This window comes from Benincasa hispida, chromosome 3, assembly GCF_027475165.1.
Source record: "Benincasa hispida cultivar pf3 chromosome 3, pf3_genome.v1.1, whole genome shotgun sequence".
Taxonomy (NCBI): Eukaryota; Viridiplantae; Streptophyta; class Magnoliopsida; order Cucurbitales; family Cucurbitaceae; genus Benincasa; species Benincasa hispida.
The window spans coordinates 26,485,771-26,505,857 of NC_143480.1; the positions used below are offsets into that span (position 1 = coordinate 26,485,771).

The following is a 20,087-nucleotide window of genomic DNA, read 5'->3' on the forward strand; positions in this document are numbered from 1 at the left end:
AAGGGTGACACATGACTTTTGGGACACTAAGCAATGACATCTATTTATTATTATAATATCCATAATAAATGCAACATTTTTGGCACTATACTTGGTTGGACTGTAATGATAGAACTTTCGGTGGTACCTCAAAAACTTAGGGGTGTTCAAAAAATCTATTACTCGAAAAAGCCGATCAACCCAACCTAACTTTTGCGGTTTGGATTGGGTTATCAACTCATTTGGGTTGGGTTGGGTTTAAATAAATAAAAATTTTATGAGTTGGATTGGTTCATGGGTTTATCTAATATAATCCAAACCAACCCGAATTTATTATTAACTTTAAAATATTTTTTTTTGTTACTTATAACACAATTATTTATAGCAAAAGATTGGGCCGAGTTTAGTTTAATTGTGAAAATCAATTAAATTAAAAGAACAAAGAGTAATTACTAGATTACAAAGTATCCATTTCCTCAAATTCAAATTTGATCTCCTTCCATACTTCACAATCAGTAGCTAGTTCAGGACTCCATTTACTAGCTTCACAGATAATTTCATTACCCTCACGAGTAAGATCACGTCCTCATTACGAGCTTGTACACATGCTTCTAGAGCTACTCGGTTAGCTACGGCTTAGTTCAAACTTGTTTATTGTTGAATTGGGACCGAGACAAAAAAATCTCTTCTATAGAAGAAGCACACGCTTCCTTTGTTGAAGTAACTACAAATGGTCTGGTTCGAAATTTCCTACGAATAGACTTAGTGAAATCCGATACTTCGTATATCAGAAAAAGGAAATATCCATCAGGTTCAGGATTGATCTTTAATAATAAGTCAGATCGCACCAATATCAATCCATTTTTTTCTATTTATTCCAAGACAAGGGTTCCACGATCTCCTAGTCAAAATCAAGGAACTATTCTTACGTCGTTGAATAGAAATAAAGAACGCCAATCTTTGATAATTTTGTCAGCATCGAATTGTTTGTAAATGGATATATCAACTATGTAAAAGATTATAATGTCATAAAAGAATCAAGTAAAAAGGATCTTCTAATTGAAATTAGGAATTCGTTAGGACCTTTAAGGGCGGCCCCTCAAATTGTGAATTTTTATTCATTTTATGACTTATAACTCATAATCCGATCTCTCTAACTAAATATTTGCAACTTGACAATTTAAAACAAACTTTTCAAGTACTTAAATATTATTTAATGGATGAAAACGGGGGATTTCAAATTTCGATCCATGCAGTAACATCGTTTTCAATACATTTAATTTGAATTAGTATTTTCTGCATCATAATTATCACCATAATTATTGTGAAGAAACACCTACAAGAATTAGCCTTGGACAATTTTTTTTTTTTTTTTTTTGAAAATGTATGTATAGCCAAAAATAGACCTTGTATTAATCTTAGTCTTGATCTGAAAGAGTAGAGTAGATTGAAACTATATATTTCGAAGATGTTGAAGTTGCATAGATTATTTGAATTATACCTACTATGATCAACCAGGGTGAAAAGATAGAATGGGCGTGGGGTAATAATTCCATATTGATCCGAACCAATCCATATGCTCCCATTTTTAATAAGATTCCAGCTAGAAGCATACAAGTACTGTAATGTGCCTCTCCGTGGGTATCTGGTAACCATGTATGTAAGGATATAATCGGTGATTTGATAGCAAAAGAAATAAGAAATCCGATATAGAATAGTATTTCCAGTGCTATAGGATACAATTGATTAGAACAAAAAAATGGAACCTCCCGCAGTATACAAAATAAACTTTGTAGTTGAATACAAGTTTCAGTACAATAAACAGTATTGTTTATCATTCAAATTTCACAAGGGGGATTACTTGCGCAAGGATGTTCGTTTGTACGTGTATCATATAGAATACATATCACAAGCCTTGTGATAAGAAATCAAATTTCCGCTCAAATACGCTTGTGAAAGAGTCGAATGAATGAGAAACATAACGAATTGTAAATTGCTAATGAAAGGATAAATAACGAATTGTGAATTGCTAATGAAAGGATAAATAATTAAATTAAAGAGGCCAACGGGCCTTTTTAGGGTTTTGGGGATAGAGGGACTTGAACCCTCACGATTTTTAAAGTCGACAGATTTTCCTCTTACTATAAATTTCATTTTTGTTGGTATTGACATGTAGAATGGGACTCTATCTTTATTCTATTCGCATCTAATTAATCAGTTCTTCAAAAGATCTATCAGACTATGTATGATGGAGTAAATGATTTGATCAATGAATATTCGATTCTTTTTTCAACTTGGAGATATTGGAATTGATTCATAACAATTCGTTCATTTTGATATATCATTTTTTATATTGATCTGGAACCTTAGCTATTGTTCTCAAGAAATGACCCGGTCTGGCCCATTCCTCGAAAGAAGTTTTTATGGGATCCCTATCTACCAAAATTTTGACCCTATCCATTAGACAATGGACGCTTTTCATTCCAATGATCCAAGAGGGTTCAAGTGCCTGAATAGCATATCTACCGAAGCAAATAAGATTGCCTCGATAAGATATTCCTTTCATTCTTCCTCTATGGTGTTTACGAAATTTGGTTCTTTTGGGTTATTGTTGATGGTTATTTCTTCCTATCAATAATAAAGAAAACAAGAGTAAAGTCACATTACATACAAATCAAAGGAAAAAAATAGGTAAATAGAAAATTCAAGAGGGACTCTTTACCTTCATATGACTTATCTTAATTTGTATGCTCCTCACATACGTTAATAAAGTATCTCAAAAAATGTTAGAATATAATAATTTGGATTATGAGGAATAGTTTTGTTAATATATCTAAAAAAGTTAATTATAAATTTTATCGATTTATCTTTAATTATAGAATGAATGCTTGAAGGTTGATTTTTTTTTTTAATTTTAATTATATGAAGTTTCTACAACTACATTAACAACTCTCTTAAGCTTATTCATGTTATGTTACAAAAGCTTGCGTCTCCTCTTAGTATTTTTTTTTTTTTTCAATTTCTCAATTATCTTCACCTAAAGAAAAATAATCAAGCACATGTATGAATTGTACATGTATGAATTGTATAATAGTGTTGTTTGAAAAAAAATCACGTCACTTTTTAAATAAATTATTCGCTATAAGTATGAATTATCATAAAAAATCTATTATAATTTTTAATAAAAAATTTCTAAGATCTAGGTCACCTTAACTTGGTTTTTTTCAAATCAAACATAATTAATTTTGAAATTATTATGATTAGACAATCTAAAAGGAAGAAGCACATCTAAAATGGAGAATAAGTTTGTGTCAAATTTAAGTTTCAAATTTTTATGTGAGTATCCCATAATTTGATACGTTTAAAATACGTTGGATTTATTATTTTGAAATATTTTTTTTGGTGACGAGGAGAGTTAAAAGATATTTAGAAATAAAGATAAAATCTTGAATTGATGATTAAGGGCAAAATGGAAAATTTTCATAATTGCAAGGATATAAAATGGTCTTTTCATCCTTTAATGAAAATGATTTTGGTAAATTAAATGAAAATGATGGAAACAATTGAATAAGAATATATATGTATATTAAAAATAATAAATGAATAAAAGGGAATTATGGGAAGTTGAAGAAAAAGATATGATATAATAATAGTAAGAAGAAGAAGAAGAAGAAGTTGTTCTATTAATAATAATAACACAAATAATAGAGAATGAAGAAGGGAGTAAGGGAACTTGTGGGATAAGATTTTGAGGTCGGTGAGGCCAACTAAATCTCTTGGACTTCTTCTGACATCTTGATCAAGTCAGCCGAAGGTAATCAGTGACCTTATTAACGTAGTTTTGGGATGATTTTAGGTCCTATTGTGTAGTTAGATTAGATTAAGTTAATGCATACTAGTTCTTATGAGTGCTTTTAGATGCAATTGAAACATCTTTTAGCAACAGTATTCTGTCTTGACAAATTAATCAATACCTTTGATTTACATATGATATTTGATGAATTGGGTTCGAGAGTATGAAGTAAGATGTGTACAATACATGGGATTAGAGGCACATTATAATTTTGTGAATCATAAGATCAGCTTGCTATGAAAGAGAGAGCAAGAGATTGGGTGTCTCCCTTTCGAACCCTGTCCCAAGAGGATTGTTGTTGAGAATGCGACCAAAGTCCCACATTGATCAGATAAGAGGAGGTTCATGGGTATATAAGAGTAAAGCCATGAGGGTTTATACTCAAAGTGGACAATATCATATCATTGTGGAGATAGTTTGAGGGTCGTTGACCCTATCAATTGTAATTAAAATACATCCCCAATTAATTTGGTTAAAAATGGAAGTTACAGCAACCTTTATGAAAAGCTGTTCTAGGGGAAGATAGAATGTAGAAGAAGGAGACGTGTTAAGAGGTGAAGGAGAGAGAATGTAGAAACTTTTGTTTTCGGAAACAAAAAAAAAAATGTAAAAGGAAATAAATTATGAGATGAGGGAGAAATCATACAGAATTTGGTGAAAAAAATTAAAAAATAATAAAAAGGGTACAAAGTTAATAACAGAAACTTTTAGATTGATTATTGAATAGTCAAGGTTGAATTTCAGGTTTGACCAAAGTTTGGGTATAAAAAATAATCTAAATTGTAAGTGTGAACGATAGTATTTCTGTGTGTGTGGCTATTGTACTAAATATTTTTATTAATTAAATATTATGGAGTTCCTTGAAATTTATTAGTATGATTGATTTAGAAAACTATTACGAGATTTAGGTGTGAGTGGATATTTTCAATATTCATATTGATTTGATTGAGAAATGTATATGTATAAGTATGATTTGACGAATATTTGGATGTTCTTAAGAAATGTTTTGTCTTGAAAGACATGAGAATTATGTTATGAACTGATTTGCAAAGGACGAGATTTAATTTATGGTACTTTAAAGCAAATAAAAATCATGATGTTTTATGATAAAGTGAGATTTATGGTAATTTGAAATGAAAAGTGGTTTTCAAACCATTGGATCTAGTATTAATAGTGACTTCACTATACGCTTTGTGAATGTGTTTTCATAGTGCCACCTAGATTTTCAGGAGATTTTTGACCAAAACTAAATCCAGAATCTTGAGTTTGCATGAGGTATATGATTTAGGTCTTTAGAACCCATCGTAGTATACATATAGGCTTTGGTCATGTGTTGGGTCTTTAGCCCCTTGGGGACATGTCTACGTGCACATGTGACAAGGTTTATATATGTTGAGTGTATCGAGTTGATCTACAACAGAAAGACTCGGGTACAGGTTTGGTGAAGTTTTATACAAGTCCATGGTTACAAGTGCAAGAGAATGTTTTCTAATTTTATTTATGTAATAGTTTTCAAGTTTCTAAATTACTCATGATTCACATCTGTTTACAAAACTCAAATTTCTATTCAGTATGATTATATAGTTTTCCCAAGTTATTTTCCTGTGAACTCTCACTACTAACTGGACATTTTTAGCTCAACCTTTTCAAAATGTTTTCCCCCACCAGGTTGCTCTTGAGTTTCAACAAGGATTAGCGGATTAGAAGTTGTCACCCGACTTATCAGTTTGTTGTTACAAGACGTGTAGCCAAGCATGGAGTTTTAATAAGATCATGGTTGTGTAAGTGTGTAAGTAATATTTAATTCAAGTAAGTTCTAAGTTCAAGGAAAGTGTGACAGTAGGCTCCATTCTTCGTTTGGGGTCTACTATCTCGTCTTGGGTTCAAGTTGAGTAATCTGGGAAGGGTGTGACAAAAAAAATAGGTGAATTCTAGACGTTAACCTGGACAATCAAATATAGTAGGTCCAAATTGTCACATTACAATAATTTCGAGGCTTGATCAAATTGGCGATTCATGGATAAAAAAAAATATATACAATACATGGAGCTCAAATTCAAATCTGCAATTTGATCATGAACTGAAATTCTTTTGACAGAGAAAATTAGACATATATATTGGACTGCGTATATATATATATATATCCATGTAAAATAAATCCTCAGGTGTTGTGTAATACAATATATACATATAAAATATATCTAAGCCATTTTGTTACATAATCTAAATCCAAGGAGAAGGTGGAGTATCATGAAGCAAAGAGTGTTCAAGGAAGAGGTGGTCTGGCCAAGCGGAAGTTGATGATCGCACAAAGCTTGAATTACTACATGCATCTCCACAATTAGTGTTGGAAGAAGGCAGTTGCCATGGAGAATCATTAGGATCAGGAACTTCACACATTTCTTTGACAATGAACGGCGTCGTTTCATAAATACTTGTATTATTTGGAACTATTTCCAAGCATGGGAAATCGGAAAATTGGAGGTTGAGATCCACTGAGTCGGTACCGAGTGGACGACGTTGGATAGGATTATCATTTTGAGCCATCATTTGGTTTTCGAAATTCATGATTTCAGTTTCAGTGGGATTATTATGATTAATGTTGGTTAAGGAAGATGGTCGTCGAAGGCGATATTGAAGGTATTGAAGGGTTTCTGCATGCAATCTTAAAGCGTGTTCTTCCAATGAGGGATTATCCATGAGTTGTTTAAAACTAGCCAAACCAATGATGTGTGCCAAATTGGAAGATATGTCAGTTCGAGGACGGTGGGTCATTGGATCAAAACCCATTTGAATTAGCTTTTTCTTCAACTGGGTATTCCAAAAATTCTTTACCTCATTGTCAGTTCGTCCAGGTAGCTGCCTTGCAATTGCCGACCACCTTCATTTATACAACAACACGAACTAAACATATGCATGATAAAAGGTATCAAATTATCCATCAAGAAAATATTTATAACATATTCAAGAAACATGTAATTTATCTCAAAACCAATTGACCAACAACGAGATAATGATGTGAGATTCTCAACGATTAGTTAGTCAAAAAAATAACACTTACTTGTTTCCAAGAACGGAATGGAGATTGAGAATGATTTCTTCTTCTTCTCGAGTGAATTTGCCTCTCTTTATATCTGGCCTAAGGTAGTTTATCCACCTTAATCTGCAGCTCTTTCCACATCGATTTATTCCTACAAATCACAACCCCGCCCATGTCCAAATTAAACTCAAAAGAGGAAAAAAGTTATTTAATTAAAAGACTAGAATTAACAATACCTCATTGGTTGTATTGTTATTTGGGGTTTGAAATATATATCATATAGACACATACCGGCGAGTTTTGATAGGGCTCTCCAGTTGCCTTGGCCATGGTTTTGGATGTGTGTGATGAGCTTTTGGTCTTCCTCGGGGGACCAAGGGCCCCTTTTGAGGCCAATCCCATCACAGCAAGGCCTCCTTCCCATTCCTTGATGCTTCACTTCTCTTCTTCTTCTTAACAAAGTTGTGGCTCACACAGCTGCCTCCATTCCAACTTATTAACCATCATTCTTCTATTTATACACACAACCAATGCATCCCCTCCTCTTTGTTACCATTAAAAACTATTCAAATATATATTAATCTGGAGGCCATTTTTGGGTTTAACAAGTTCAATGCAAGTTCGAGTCCTTTTATCTCTCTAATCTATCATGATTATTCCTTCACATTTATCGTAAAAATAGAATTCGAATCTTAAACTTTTTTTTTTTGGTTCATTAATAGATATCTCAACGAGTTTAAGTTAAATGAATAACTCAAATAACTCAAACCAACTCAATGTACATATTTAATAGTTAGATTAGGTTAAGTTCATTATTTGATAAGGTTTATTTGAGTTTTAAAAAAATTACAATTGAATTAAGTTGAAAAGTGCTTTAATTCAATCTAGCCCAACTCACGAATACCCTTAAATTTAACTATAGATCATATGGACCCGAATTTAAATGCATAACTAACTATTCAAAAGGTTTCATAAAAAATTATACATACAAAGTCTCACACTAATGATTTAGATAATGGTTAGTGTTGGTCGTGGTTTATATTAATTACAAACCACTATTTTTTTTAAACCACCTTCCTATATTATCTAGAGTTGTTTGCAATTTTCTGGTCTCTAACCTTTAAGTATAATTCCATTTGTTCTCAATTTTTTTGCTTTTTTACTTCTAAGTTTTGAGTTTGAATTTCATTTGGTCTTTAAGTTTAAAATTTTACAATTTTACTCTCAAGTTTTGAACAGATTTCTATGTTTAAACTTTTGCCACCAAGTTTTCATGAATACTCCCATTTGATTTTTGACGTCATTTTTTGAATAAATAATTAGAAAAAATAAATAATTATGGTATGAAATTTTTAATAATTTAATTATAATCCTTTCTTTTAAATTAATTAATAAATATTAACACCAAGAATCGAAAAGATTTTAGTAGATAAAAATTGAAGGGTTAAATGCAAATCTTGAAATTTAATATTTTGAAACTTCAAGATCAAAACTCCATGGTAAAAATGTAATATGTTGAAACTTCAAGATCAAATAGAAATAAATTAAAAAACTTAATAACAAAAGCGTCATATTTTAAAACATAAAGACGAAATAGAAATTAAATCGAGAAAATAAAAGAATATTTTTTTATCTTCTAGGTTTTTTCTTTTTTCCCTTTTTTTGGGGGAAAGGCTATCTTCAGGTTCTATGTTAAATTTATATATATATATATAAACATATTTCGTAAAATGTGTACTTAAATCCAAGTCGACGATAGTCACTTCAAAACCTACCTTCTTATACAATATACACGGATTAATCCACAACTTTTTACGTTAAGTAAAATAGAGAAGAATTGAGAGGAAATGGTTATTTGATTAAGCACGTGTTTCCTCTAGTGGAAAGATAATAAATCGATGGTAATGTAAAAGGCGAGTCTCATTTGATTAGCTTTGGTATTGTTTACTTCTGCATTGAGTTCACTTCCAAATATGTAATAAAAAATGCAAATTGATTGACGAGTGGAGCATGCTCAATCCAATTGCGTCTGAAAATTACGTTGTATCATTACCGTTACCGTTACGGTTACCAATATTGTTATCGCTCAAAGAAAAATTATGAATTTTGACACTACTATTACTGTTATCGTTTGACCCTTAGAGGTAACATCAATGGTAACTGTAGATGTGACAAAATTTATAATTTCAAGTAAACACGATAAAAAAAAAAAAACAATCCAATTACATTTGCAATTCAGGCTCATTACAATTGATTCATCAATAGGATTCGATTATGATTAATCCAATTTTTATTACAATTTGGTTATACGGTTAAATGTAACAACTATATATAGTTAATATATCTAACACTAAACAGTTTTCTTTTTCTTTTTCCTTTTTTTTTAACAAAAGCAATATGAAAAAAACTAAAGTGGATCTCACATAGAATACAAATGTCAAGCATGTGACATGATAACTGATAAACAAAATAATTTAATATCAAACAATAACAACAAAGATAAAGAGACACGGAGATTGATAATCCAGTTCAATGCAATATCACTTACATATGACAGTTGTATGTTTAGTGGAAAGAAATTTCACCATATAAAGAGTTAAACAATTACAATGAAGTAATTATCTAATAGACTTCATTTTCAGTTACTCACGTACAACTTATTCTGCTATTTCAACTTAGACTCTTCCAAATTTGATATTCTCTCATTTCCATATTAATGTTTCTCCAAGCTTTGTATGAAATCTAATCGATAGAGCGTATATAGGCTTTTTAAGTGAGGTCCCCTCACCTTCAACATCCTTAGGCTCTTCTAATTATATTATATACACTTTTAATTAATCATTTATAAAAGTCAATTGAAATGTAGACGTCATCGTTTATAGGCTATTGATAAAAAGCAAGTGTCAAAGATGCACATGTATTAGTACTTCACGCCTACCAAAACCATAATTCTATACAAAACCAACAAACCAAAATAATTTCAACTTTTGCATAAATATATATTATTGTTTTAGTCCAACAAACCCAAAAATTATTATTCTTATATCTTATGATAATAAAAAGAAAACCCTACTCGGAGTCCCCTCGTAATAATAATACACTTTATGACCAGCTGTGTTTTAAATTTAAAATAAATGAGTGCTAATTTTAATTTTGTTCCAAATTGTCCGACGTACAATGTTAGTCTAAAAATAAAAGTTGAAGAGAAATGTTGAATTATATATTTTCCTGAAAATTTTCGTCTGTTAATGAAGCTTGACCAACTTTATCTTTAAGGATATAAGTAATGCTTGACTTATTGAACTATTGAACTAGGTTGGTGTTGGTTATTTCATATTAATAGGGTTTAATCCCTTAACTTTTATAATTTTAACGTAAGATATTTGGGGTAAATTCTATAATTTACTTGGCATGGCTGCTTTCACTATAGAAAATTTTTCGCATGGACTCTTCCGAGCCTCTCCCTCTCTATGCGTTACATGTTTCACCATTTTACATTTTTATTTATATAAATTTTTACATGAGCTCCGCTAATAGTTTTAAACAATAGTTGCTCTTTTTTTTTTTTTTAACCAACAACTTTCTCTCTCCATCTTTAATTTATATTATTTTTTATATGCTTAATTATAAATTATTCTATTTTATCTTCTTTATATTTGATTTCCAACTCTTCACATTTCACTCCTACGGATGTTACATCTTTTTGCAAAGATCTCAATTTGATGAATCCTTCTATCCAAAAGAATACCATATTATCTTCAACTCATCGATTGTTATTTGTTGGTCTCTTTTAACTTGAAAGGAATAACCGCACTTTCAAGAACAATACAAATGGCAACATTCAAATTTGCGAATATGCTCGAAATCTAGTTAGACTTTGGTCTCATCGGTCAAAAGCTCTTTACAAGCTATAGCCCCTCCATTATAACCCTTAATTAGTTGCTCTCATGTAATACATATCATCTTAGGTTTCTTTTGCTTCTTACTTTTGTCTCAGTGGCTTTCCTCTAGCTTAGAGAGTTCTTCTCCAGCTCCTCCTTGTATTATTATTTTGTAGAATGAAATCACTTTGATGTTGGGTGTGTCAACCTAGTTGAGATGTTTGGGTACATCTATCGATGTTGTATTTCTTTAATATCTTTCTTCTCTAAAAAAAACATAAAAATCTATATTTTAATAAATGGATGTTGAAAATATGTTAAACTCACTCCAATCTAATTAGCGATATTTTAGATTTAGCGGTGATTTAACCGTAATAATATTGTTATACTCATTTAGAATGAAACGTAAAGGTATTACCAAAATCTAAAAATAATTCCCAAGGAAAGATAAAAAGAACTCTTTTTTACACCTGACAGAGTGAAGTTTTTCTCAACTGTTATGCCCAACACAATGAGATTAGAAATAGAGATCACCATTGAATTGAATTGAAGGAGAAGCAATGTTCCACAAATGAAAAATAATTACTATTTTTAATTATAGTGATAAAAGGAAAATTCATATTTTGTTGATTTTTATTTTTTTATTTTTTACATTCAATTGTCTCTTTAAGCCAACAACTACCATCGAAAATGACCAATTAAACTTGTAATACAATGACATAACGAAATAGAGTGAATTTGACCTTTTGTTTGTCAATTATATATATCATTACTTTTCTTTTAAGTTCTTTATTTTAGTTGATGACATATATATATATATATATATATATATATATATATATATAATATATATATATATATAAGAAATTATAATTTTAGTTGACGTAGTTTCAACGTTATATGTTTGTTTTGTTTATAAATTTTAATAGATTTCATTTGTATTTTAATTAGTATACTTTTGAAGTGACGTCTTCATTAATCTATATGTTGTTCAATCACATTAGCTCAACAAATTTAGTTGAACCCTAAACCCTAAACTTAAATCTATTAGAGTAAATATATATATCTTCATGAAGATGGTTAGAGTAAAAATTAATATTATCCAATTTATAGAATAAATTTTTACTGTTGAAATTTGATAAGAAAAATAAATATTATATTAAAAGAAAAAAGCATAAAATTCTTTATACATATATGTATGTAATTGAAAATTAAAAAAATGTTCAAATATTAGTTGAGTGAGTATAACAAACATAAAGATAGCTTTCCTATTGATTTTGCTATTATATGTGAACTTAGCAACTCTTCCTCTTCCATAAATGCGTGCTGTTATGGAGATACCGTTGAGGCCCAATGGGCCAGACCCCAATTAGGCCAGCCCGATCTAGCTCACGAACCCAATGAGAAAAGATCTCTTGGGTCGGTCCTCGGAGAAAATAAGGAATTGTCAACGCTTCATTTTTCGACATCTTTAAAAAACCGTCGTACAAAGTGTTTATTGCAATGTGTAAACATTGTTTACTAAATGATGCTGCTAAGATTGTAACATTGGCAAAGGTGTGATCTACTGTGTGGCTCCTACTTAGCAAAAGTAGCTTTTGCCAACGTTAAGCTTCTTTGCATCAAGAAAGGCTGTTGGGTGAAATTTTAACTTTTAAAAATAAGAGGGAACCAACCTTTGGTTGGAAAATCCCACATTAGAAAATTTTGATTTGGAAGTCTCCCTTATGTACTCTAATCTTGAATTTTGGATTTGGACCCCAAGGGGTATCCATGTGTTTGGAGGGAGTGAGAAGATAGTCCCACACGCACGCCGCCGTACTTAGTGACTACACTATGATTCATTCTGATGTATGTGAATTTGATGGCATCTTGACTCAGACAGTTTTAATGAGTTCTTTAACTCACATAGAATAATACACGAAAAAACCGCACCCGCACCTTATTCTCCTGAAATGAAAGGAAAAGCCAAAAGGAAAAATAGAAACCAAACTTGTCCTACTTTAGAACATGGAGTTGTCTAGCCTTTGTAAGGATTCCAGACCCAAAAAGGAGAAAGTTGGCTAGTAGAGCTTATAAGTGTGTCTTCTTTATAGAAACCAAACTTCATGTCCTCAGTAGATGCAGTGCAAATGGATCTTAAGGAGGAAACTTAGACCTGATGGGACTGTCGATAAATTTATAGCTAGGTTAGTAGCAAAGGGCTTTAGACAAAGAGAAAACGTAAATTTCTTTGACACCTTATCCCCTGTCACTAGAATTACCACAATTTGTGTCCTGTTCTCTCTCGCTGCTCTTTATAACCTCGTAATACATCAGATGGATGTAAAGACTACTTTCCTAAACGGCGAACTTGAAGAAGAGATTTACATGGAACAACCGAAAAATTTGACGACCTTATCCTATCTAAAGGTTTCGAGGTTAATGAAAGTGACAAATGCATCTACTATAATATTGATAATAAACTTTGCACTATCTCGTGTCTATATGTGGATGATTTATTAATCTTTGGATCAAACTTGCACGTCATAAATGATGTGAAATCAATATTAAGTGCAAACTTCGACATGAAAGACTTAGAAGAAGCTAGTGTAATCTTAGGCATAAAAGTAAATAGGTCTGAAAAGAGAATTTCTTTGGATCAATCTCACTATATAGAAAAAATTCTAAGTAAATGTAATTATTTTGATTGTAAACCAGCCTGTACTCCTTATGATCCTAGTGTCAAGTTGTTCAAGAACACTGGTGAAAGTGTTAATCAATCTGAGTATGCGAGCATCATAGGCGGTCTTAGATACACTGCTAACTACACTAGGCCTGACATAGCTTATGCTGTAGGATTACTTTATAAGTTTATAAGCAGACCTAGTAAAGAGCATTGGAATGCTATAGAAAGGGTAATGAGATACTTGAAGAAAACCCAAAACCTAGGATTACATTATCAAAAGTTTCCCGTTGTCCTGGAAGTCTTAGAAGGGTTTAGCGATGCTGACTGGAACTCTCTTTCAAATGATTCAAATGCTACAAGTGGCTATATCTTTAATATAACAGGCAGAGTTATCTCTTGGAAGTCCAAGAAACAGACTATTTTAGCCAAATCTATGATGGAGTCAAAAATGATAACACTAGCGATAACTAGTGAAGAAGCAGGCTGGCTTAGAAGTCTGCTATCAGAGATTCCTTTATGGGAAAAGTCAGTACCAGTCATATTGATCCATTGCGATAGTACTGCAGTAATCGCAAAAGTTAAGAACCATTACTACAATAGAAAAATACGACAAATACGTCGTAAGCATAGTACCATTAGAGAGTTTCTCATTAACTGGTGCAGTTAGAGTGGATCACATACAGACTGATGAAAATTTGGCAGATTCTTTGACGAAAGGACTGGCCAGAGAAAAGGTTTTCAGAACCTCAGAAAGAATGGGACTCATGCCTATAGAAAGATGAATCAAAATGAGGAAAACCCAACCTGTAGACTGGAGATCCTAAGAAACAGGTTCAACGGGTAATAATTGATCACGAGTGATATATAGTGAATCATGTTAAACCAAACACAGACTTCCATTCTTATGACTTATAGTCTGAGCATGATATCTTGAAGCGTAAAAAAGGTTGAACTCAATTCTTAATGAGATCTATACTTGATGACAAGTGGGAGCCTAGCTACAGGAGTACTCTTGATACACTCACCTATATGAATGTGGAAGTGAAGGCCGCTTCCTATGGAGTTTTTAGACAAACTCTCTAGAACGTTCACTAAACCGGGATACACGTGCTAGGCCTTAAAGCACGGGCTTTCGTACTACACCCCAATGACACTCTGTGTGAGATGTGTTAGAGATAAATTCAAAATCAAGGGTTACTCTAGTATATTCTGAATCATTTACACTATGTAAAGGTTCAAGTCGTAAGACACCTTTGCTTATGCACAGTGTTGTATAAACTAAAACTGCTAGATGAATTTTTTTTTTCTCTCTCTTTTTGTTTAAATTTCCAAGTGGGAGATTGTTGGGTGAAAATTTAACTTTAAAAAATAAGAGGGAACCAACCTTTGGTTGGAGAATCCCACATTAGAAAATTTTAATTTGGAAGCCTCCCTTATGTACTTCAAGAGTTTTGGGTTTAGGCCCCAGGGTACCCATATTTTGGAGGGAGTGAGGAGATAGACCAACGTGAGTTCAAAAAAAAGAAAAAAAAAAAAAAAGATAAAGTCCTCCCTGTTCACGCAAGTGCAATTCGTCTGTGCACATTCTAAGGCTCACCGCTTATTTCGCTCCCAACTATTCCACACTGAAGGCGCAGTTCGAAAACACAATTCTTTTCATTCACTCCATTCCAATGTTCTCTTTTCCTCTTCTAACTCTTCTATTTTAGTTTTCCGAGTAGTGGATTAGAAAGGGTGTGTATTTCAGTCGGTAACGGTGCATTTCCAATCGGATTTCTTTGGTTATTTTATCCTAGAAACGACGTGACATTTTTCAGACCTACTTGCACACTTGGTCAGAGCCACGAAACGTCTTAAAGAGAACGAGCTCCGCAACTCAACCTATAACATGTTTCTGTTTTGTAGATTTTTGCTTTTTGTTTGACCGCCGTGTCTTGACCGTTTGCTATTCGTCATTCTAAGGGTCCTGCCATTTCCAACAAAGGCTCTCCCGACAATCATTGTTTGTTTAGAAAACTTTAGTCAATTCTATTTTTACGCTTTTTGTTGGAAATTTTTTTAATTTTCGTAGCATGTGAAAAAGGAAAAGTATAAATAGAAAAGACTTATCCCACTAATGAAGGACGCAAAACAACCCTAAGTACTAATTGTTGCCAATCTTCGTTTGTAACTCACTTAAAAAATCTATGCATTGTAAACTAGTATAATGCACTGGATGTCACCTAGATTATATGGGAAGTATATATATCATCCCCCCAATAAGTTCTTTGACAACAAAATGTTCTAAAAGCACAACGGACAGTTCTATTATACCGTTGTCTTCCACGTGAGGATTTTCTATATTTGCGAGAGTTAGCAGGGTGACAGTTTTTGCACTGTTTTCCTTTTTATATTTTTTTTTCCTGGTTGAGATACTTTTAACTGAAATCAGTGAGTATGTGCAATGCAAAAATGTTACGATCCCACAGACCATACGTTGTCAACTGTTTTCCTTTTATTGACATTCTAGTTAACATTATATCACTCGCTTCGAACTTGAAGCTCTTTACGTGGGCACTGCATTGAAAAATATCACCAATGCCTCAGTCGCCCGAAACTGAAAAGGAAGAAAAAGAAACAAATTAAAATGCTATTATGATGGCCATAGGAACTTCGCTTAGAAACACAGCCAAGGCCACTGAAATGATCTTTAGCTCTTCCTGAACCTTGGCCTGAAAGCTACAGAAATCATCGGCAACATTGAACTTCACACGCAGGCTTCAAATCTTCACGATGATTCTACTTTCAGGACTATCTTCATGAATTCATACACAAGATAGCTTATTGCAGCCGATGGTAAAACCTAAATTATGCAAAACGTTAGATTATGAGAAGCTTAAAGACAGATAGATGTGATAAATGCACATCAATGGACAAACAATGTACTTATGGCAAACTGAACCGGCAGATGAGAACCAACAGAATATGATAGAAGCGTTATCATTCTTGTTTTGTTATTAATATGCATGTGTGTTGATGCCAACTTACATGCACATCAAATATTTGCTTGATCCTATTGCATATGGTTGTTAAAGAAACTCGTAAGACATTAAATCTTAGGCAAATAGCCACTATTGCTTAAAATCATTACCTTACCATGGCTTTAAACCCATTCCTTCTAATGCCACCGAAAGTTGACGCAAGTATTCACTTCACAAGTTGTATTTAATAACTTTGTAAAGGATGTTCTTGAGACACTGTATTCATATATAATCTACCAGGGCTATCATTACATCTAATGTCATAGAAATCTAATTGCACAAAAACATATAAATGAACAAAAAAGTTGTTTGTGAGAGATCAGTGGTGCACCTGTAATAAGCTGGGAATTAAGCCCGCATAAAGAGCCGGGACACCCCCTTGATTAACAATCTTGGCACAAGTTGCAACTGCACTCAGCTTTGTTTCCCTAACTTGCATTTGGAGCTGCCTCCTCACAACTTCAAATGGATATGTAGCAGCTTCAGCAAATGCCCCTGCTATGGCGCCATACAGTAACGTCCTTATAGTACCTAATTCTAATTGTTCCAAAGCATTCAAATCCTGACCACCTTCTTTCATATTTTGGATTCTTTTCCTTCCTTCTGGTGAATGTAGGTAAGCTGATTTTAGTATATCATAAACTCCATAAAACACAGCACCTGATGGTGCCATGCTAATAATTGAGGGTACCAAACCCTTATAAAGGGAAAGGAAGCCTTCAGTTTGGATCATGTGGCGAAAGGTGCCAATGACACCACCCAAGGCTTCCCCGCCTGGTGCCACCATCTTAGTCCGAATCTGCAAAAACAAAGGCCATGCAGGTGTGAGGCCTCTAATGGTTAAAGTATGAGTACACACTGGAAATGGTAAATCGGAAATTCTACCCCCCACGGGTTGGTTAAGTAGGGGGTCACTGTGGTTGTATCCATTGTAAATAGAAAGTAACAGGTTTGTTCAGGTGTCTTGTGATTAGTGTGAGTGTAATGAAAAGGAGAATGGTCACCCCTTCGAAATTTGCAAACAATCTATACTGTGTTGTTTGAATTATTATAACTGTTCTTTGGGGTTAATATCAATAAACATACCGAACAATTTGATAGCAGAGCATGAATCTATCAGAAAAATAGGTATGCATTGCACAAGTACAACTTACAAAACTCTGTTATGAAGATACAAAAACTTCAATCTGACATATAGCAATCTGCAGATTGGAGAACTACTTAGTCACCTTAGAACTCTAGAACAGATCTTGTTCAACTAAGGTCATAAAACTACTTAGCCACCTATAAAAGCAATTGCTACTTACAGTGTCCATAGGAATGCAAAGCACGGTTGCAGTAATCCCAGCAGCAGCACCAGCGAGAAACCGCTCAAAATTAGTGGTTTCCTCATTTCCAGACCATCTCATCAACTGATTTCTGTATGTATCATAAGCATAGAAATTGATAGCCTTAAAAGGAGCAGTGCGAAGAATGTTGACAAAATTTCCTTTCCAAAAACCGTTCAGACCTTGAGAAGATGCTATGGTCTTGATCAGTTCAATAAGGTTTTTCTGCTCACCACGAACTATGTACTCTAGCTTCAATCTCTCGAGAGGAGCAACGAAAGTTCTATCACACAGCAAAAACATCATGAATAAACATGCCGTGCGACTAAATCAAATGATGTTATATTCATAAATCATAGATACACCGCAAAGTGTCTTGCATTCATATTCATAAATCATAGATATGTAATTTGGGGAATTTTCCTATGGATGAAGCCTTTTCCCATACGAATACTGAATCGAAAGACGATCTAATCAAGGTTTTTTGGTTTCCAGCAACTGGTATTTTGTCTAATTAGTTTCCATAGAAAATAGTGGTTCCTCCCTATTAAAACATTGAATTTGATTGTTGAAAATAACTATAGAATGGGAAACTGGAAGGCAAACCTTGAAACCATAGCAGCAACAGCTCCGGCCCACAGATGCTTGGTCATATTCATAGCACCAGATCCTCGCAATACAGCTTTCTTTTCCCTCTCTTCTTCTTCCTCCTCATGCTGAATAGCCTTCTCCATCGAACCTTTATTCCCATTTTGTCCCAAATAATCTTCCGAATCCTGAATGTAATCTCCATTCTCTCCACTCCCATTTGCAGACAAGCTCACAGATAAAAATCCGCACCCACCTCCATCGGAAACTGCCCTTCCTCGCCGATGCAAAATTTGAAAGTTAAGAGTCTTGTGAAGACTGTGAGGAGGAGAAAATGAAGCCGACCCAGAAGAGGTTTTAGAAGAGATTAACGAAACGAAAGAGGGAGGAAGATTGTCCTCAAGAAACAACCCTCCAAGGAAGATCGAATCAGATGGGTCGGATTTGATCAAGTGGGTGAACCAAGATGGGTGGTTTCCGTGCATTGCAAAAGGGTTAGGTGAGATCGAAACGGGGGTTATTGAGATTGATCAACAGGAACAAGAACCAGAGCCTCATGGGTTGAAGAACATGAGGAAAAAGAGTTGGGATTTTAAGAAGAGAGATGAAGGAAGTGAGGCGGAATAAGAGAAGCTTGAACAAGACGAGGGAATGGAATAGAAAACAAAGAAATTGAGAGGAAGATGGCAACATTAGGAATATATAGCTGCTGATGCCATTTCTTGTGCTGTGGAAAGTCTCACTTAGCTTTCATCGAATCGTAGGTGGTTTCTGTGTTGTTGTCCGCTTTATTGTTTAAAGTTATGACCATATGGGTGAATGCTCCACATATACCATTGTGGAAGCAGAGGGATATTATTTTTTCTTTTAAATTTTCTTTGCAAGAATGGTAGTTTGAAGGGTGGTTTCAAATCTCTTCATTCATTCTTTGCTCCAATTAATCAAAAAATTGACCTTATGAGATGAAAGCTCTCGATTTTATAGAACAATAAATGATGTACTAGTGATTATTTGTCAATTGAACTATGTTTAATTGATGTATCAAATGATGATATAATTGTATCATTTCTCCAATCAAAACTATTACAATAAAGAAATAGGGCACTGGTAAGCAATTTTTTTAAAAAAAATTAAAAGATTTGTGAGTTAATATACAATCAAGCTGTTTAAAATCTACTCATGCTTAGATTATTATTATTATTTTTTTTTTTTTTTTGCTTTCTTCAAGGATGATTGGATGATTTGTCTTTATTGGTGAAAATGCAGTCTATTAACAATGAAGAAATGTTATTTGGACCAACCTTGAATAACATAGGTATTTATCTCAATCCAACATCTGTAGTTTAATACTGCTAAACCTTGATTTCTTAATCACATCTATTTCGAAGTAAAGGATATTCCCTAAAGGATGGAGACTATTTAATAATTAATAACTATGAGTCTCGAGTGAGTTTGATAAGGTCGATAATCAAGATGAGATGGGTACTTTTCAAAATTGGGGTACTAAATTCAATCTGTAAAATCACTCATTTCAAACACAAAATTACGATCTTGTATGAATCCAGTTGTAGCCTCCTACCAACATCTTTGTTGTCCATAACTTAGTGACTTGGAAGCATCCCGTGAACAAGATTGGTCATGACAGCAACATTTTTGCTATGCTCATAACTTCAACCTTTGCAACAAACTACTATTCTCCAATCAAACATGATAATGACCAATTTCATACA

At 33.1% G+C, this 20,087-nt stretch overlaps 1 protein-coding gene and 1 pseudogene across 1 annotated transcript; both read right to left on the reverse strand.

The window, feature by feature from the left end:
* Positions 1 to 6,055: 6,055 nt before the first annotated feature.
* LOC120073496 (transcription factor MYB93 pseudogene) lies at positions 6,056 to 7,296 on the reverse strand (annotated as a pseudogene).
* Positions 7,297 to 15,893: 8,597 nt separating this feature from the next.
* Positions 15,894 to 19,265, reverse strand: LOC120073760 (Mitochondrial substrate carrier family protein). Its single transcript, XM_039026587.2, has 4 exons — positions 18,376 to 19,265; positions 17,749 to 18,052; positions 16,773 to 17,240; positions 15,894 to 16,263 (listed from the first exon to the last, which is right to left on the reverse strand). Exons 1-4 carry the CDS (start codon positions 18,840 to 18,842, stop codon positions 16,189 to 16,191), a joined length of 1,314 nt encoding a protein of 437 aa, XP_038882515.1. The 5' UTR covers positions 18,843 to 19,265; the 3' UTR covers positions 15,894 to 16,188.
* Between the last annotated feature and the right edge of the window lie 822 nt (positions 19,266 to 20,087).

Excerpts from the sequence above, each read along its gene's own strand:
- LOC120073760 (XM_039026587.2), bottom strand. The coding sequence starts at position 18,842 with ATGCACGGAAACCACCCATCTTGGTTCACCCACTTGATCAAATCCGAC. Across the intron at positions 18,053-18,375 it reads GTTGCTGCTATGGTTTCAAG|AACTTTCGTTGCTCCTCTCG; the intron begins GTTTGCCTTCCA and ends GCTGTGTGATAG. Across the intron at positions 17,241-17,748 it reads TTTGCATTCCTATGGACACT|ATTCGGACTAAGATGGTGGC; the intron begins GTAAGTAGCAAT and ends TTGTTTTTGCAG.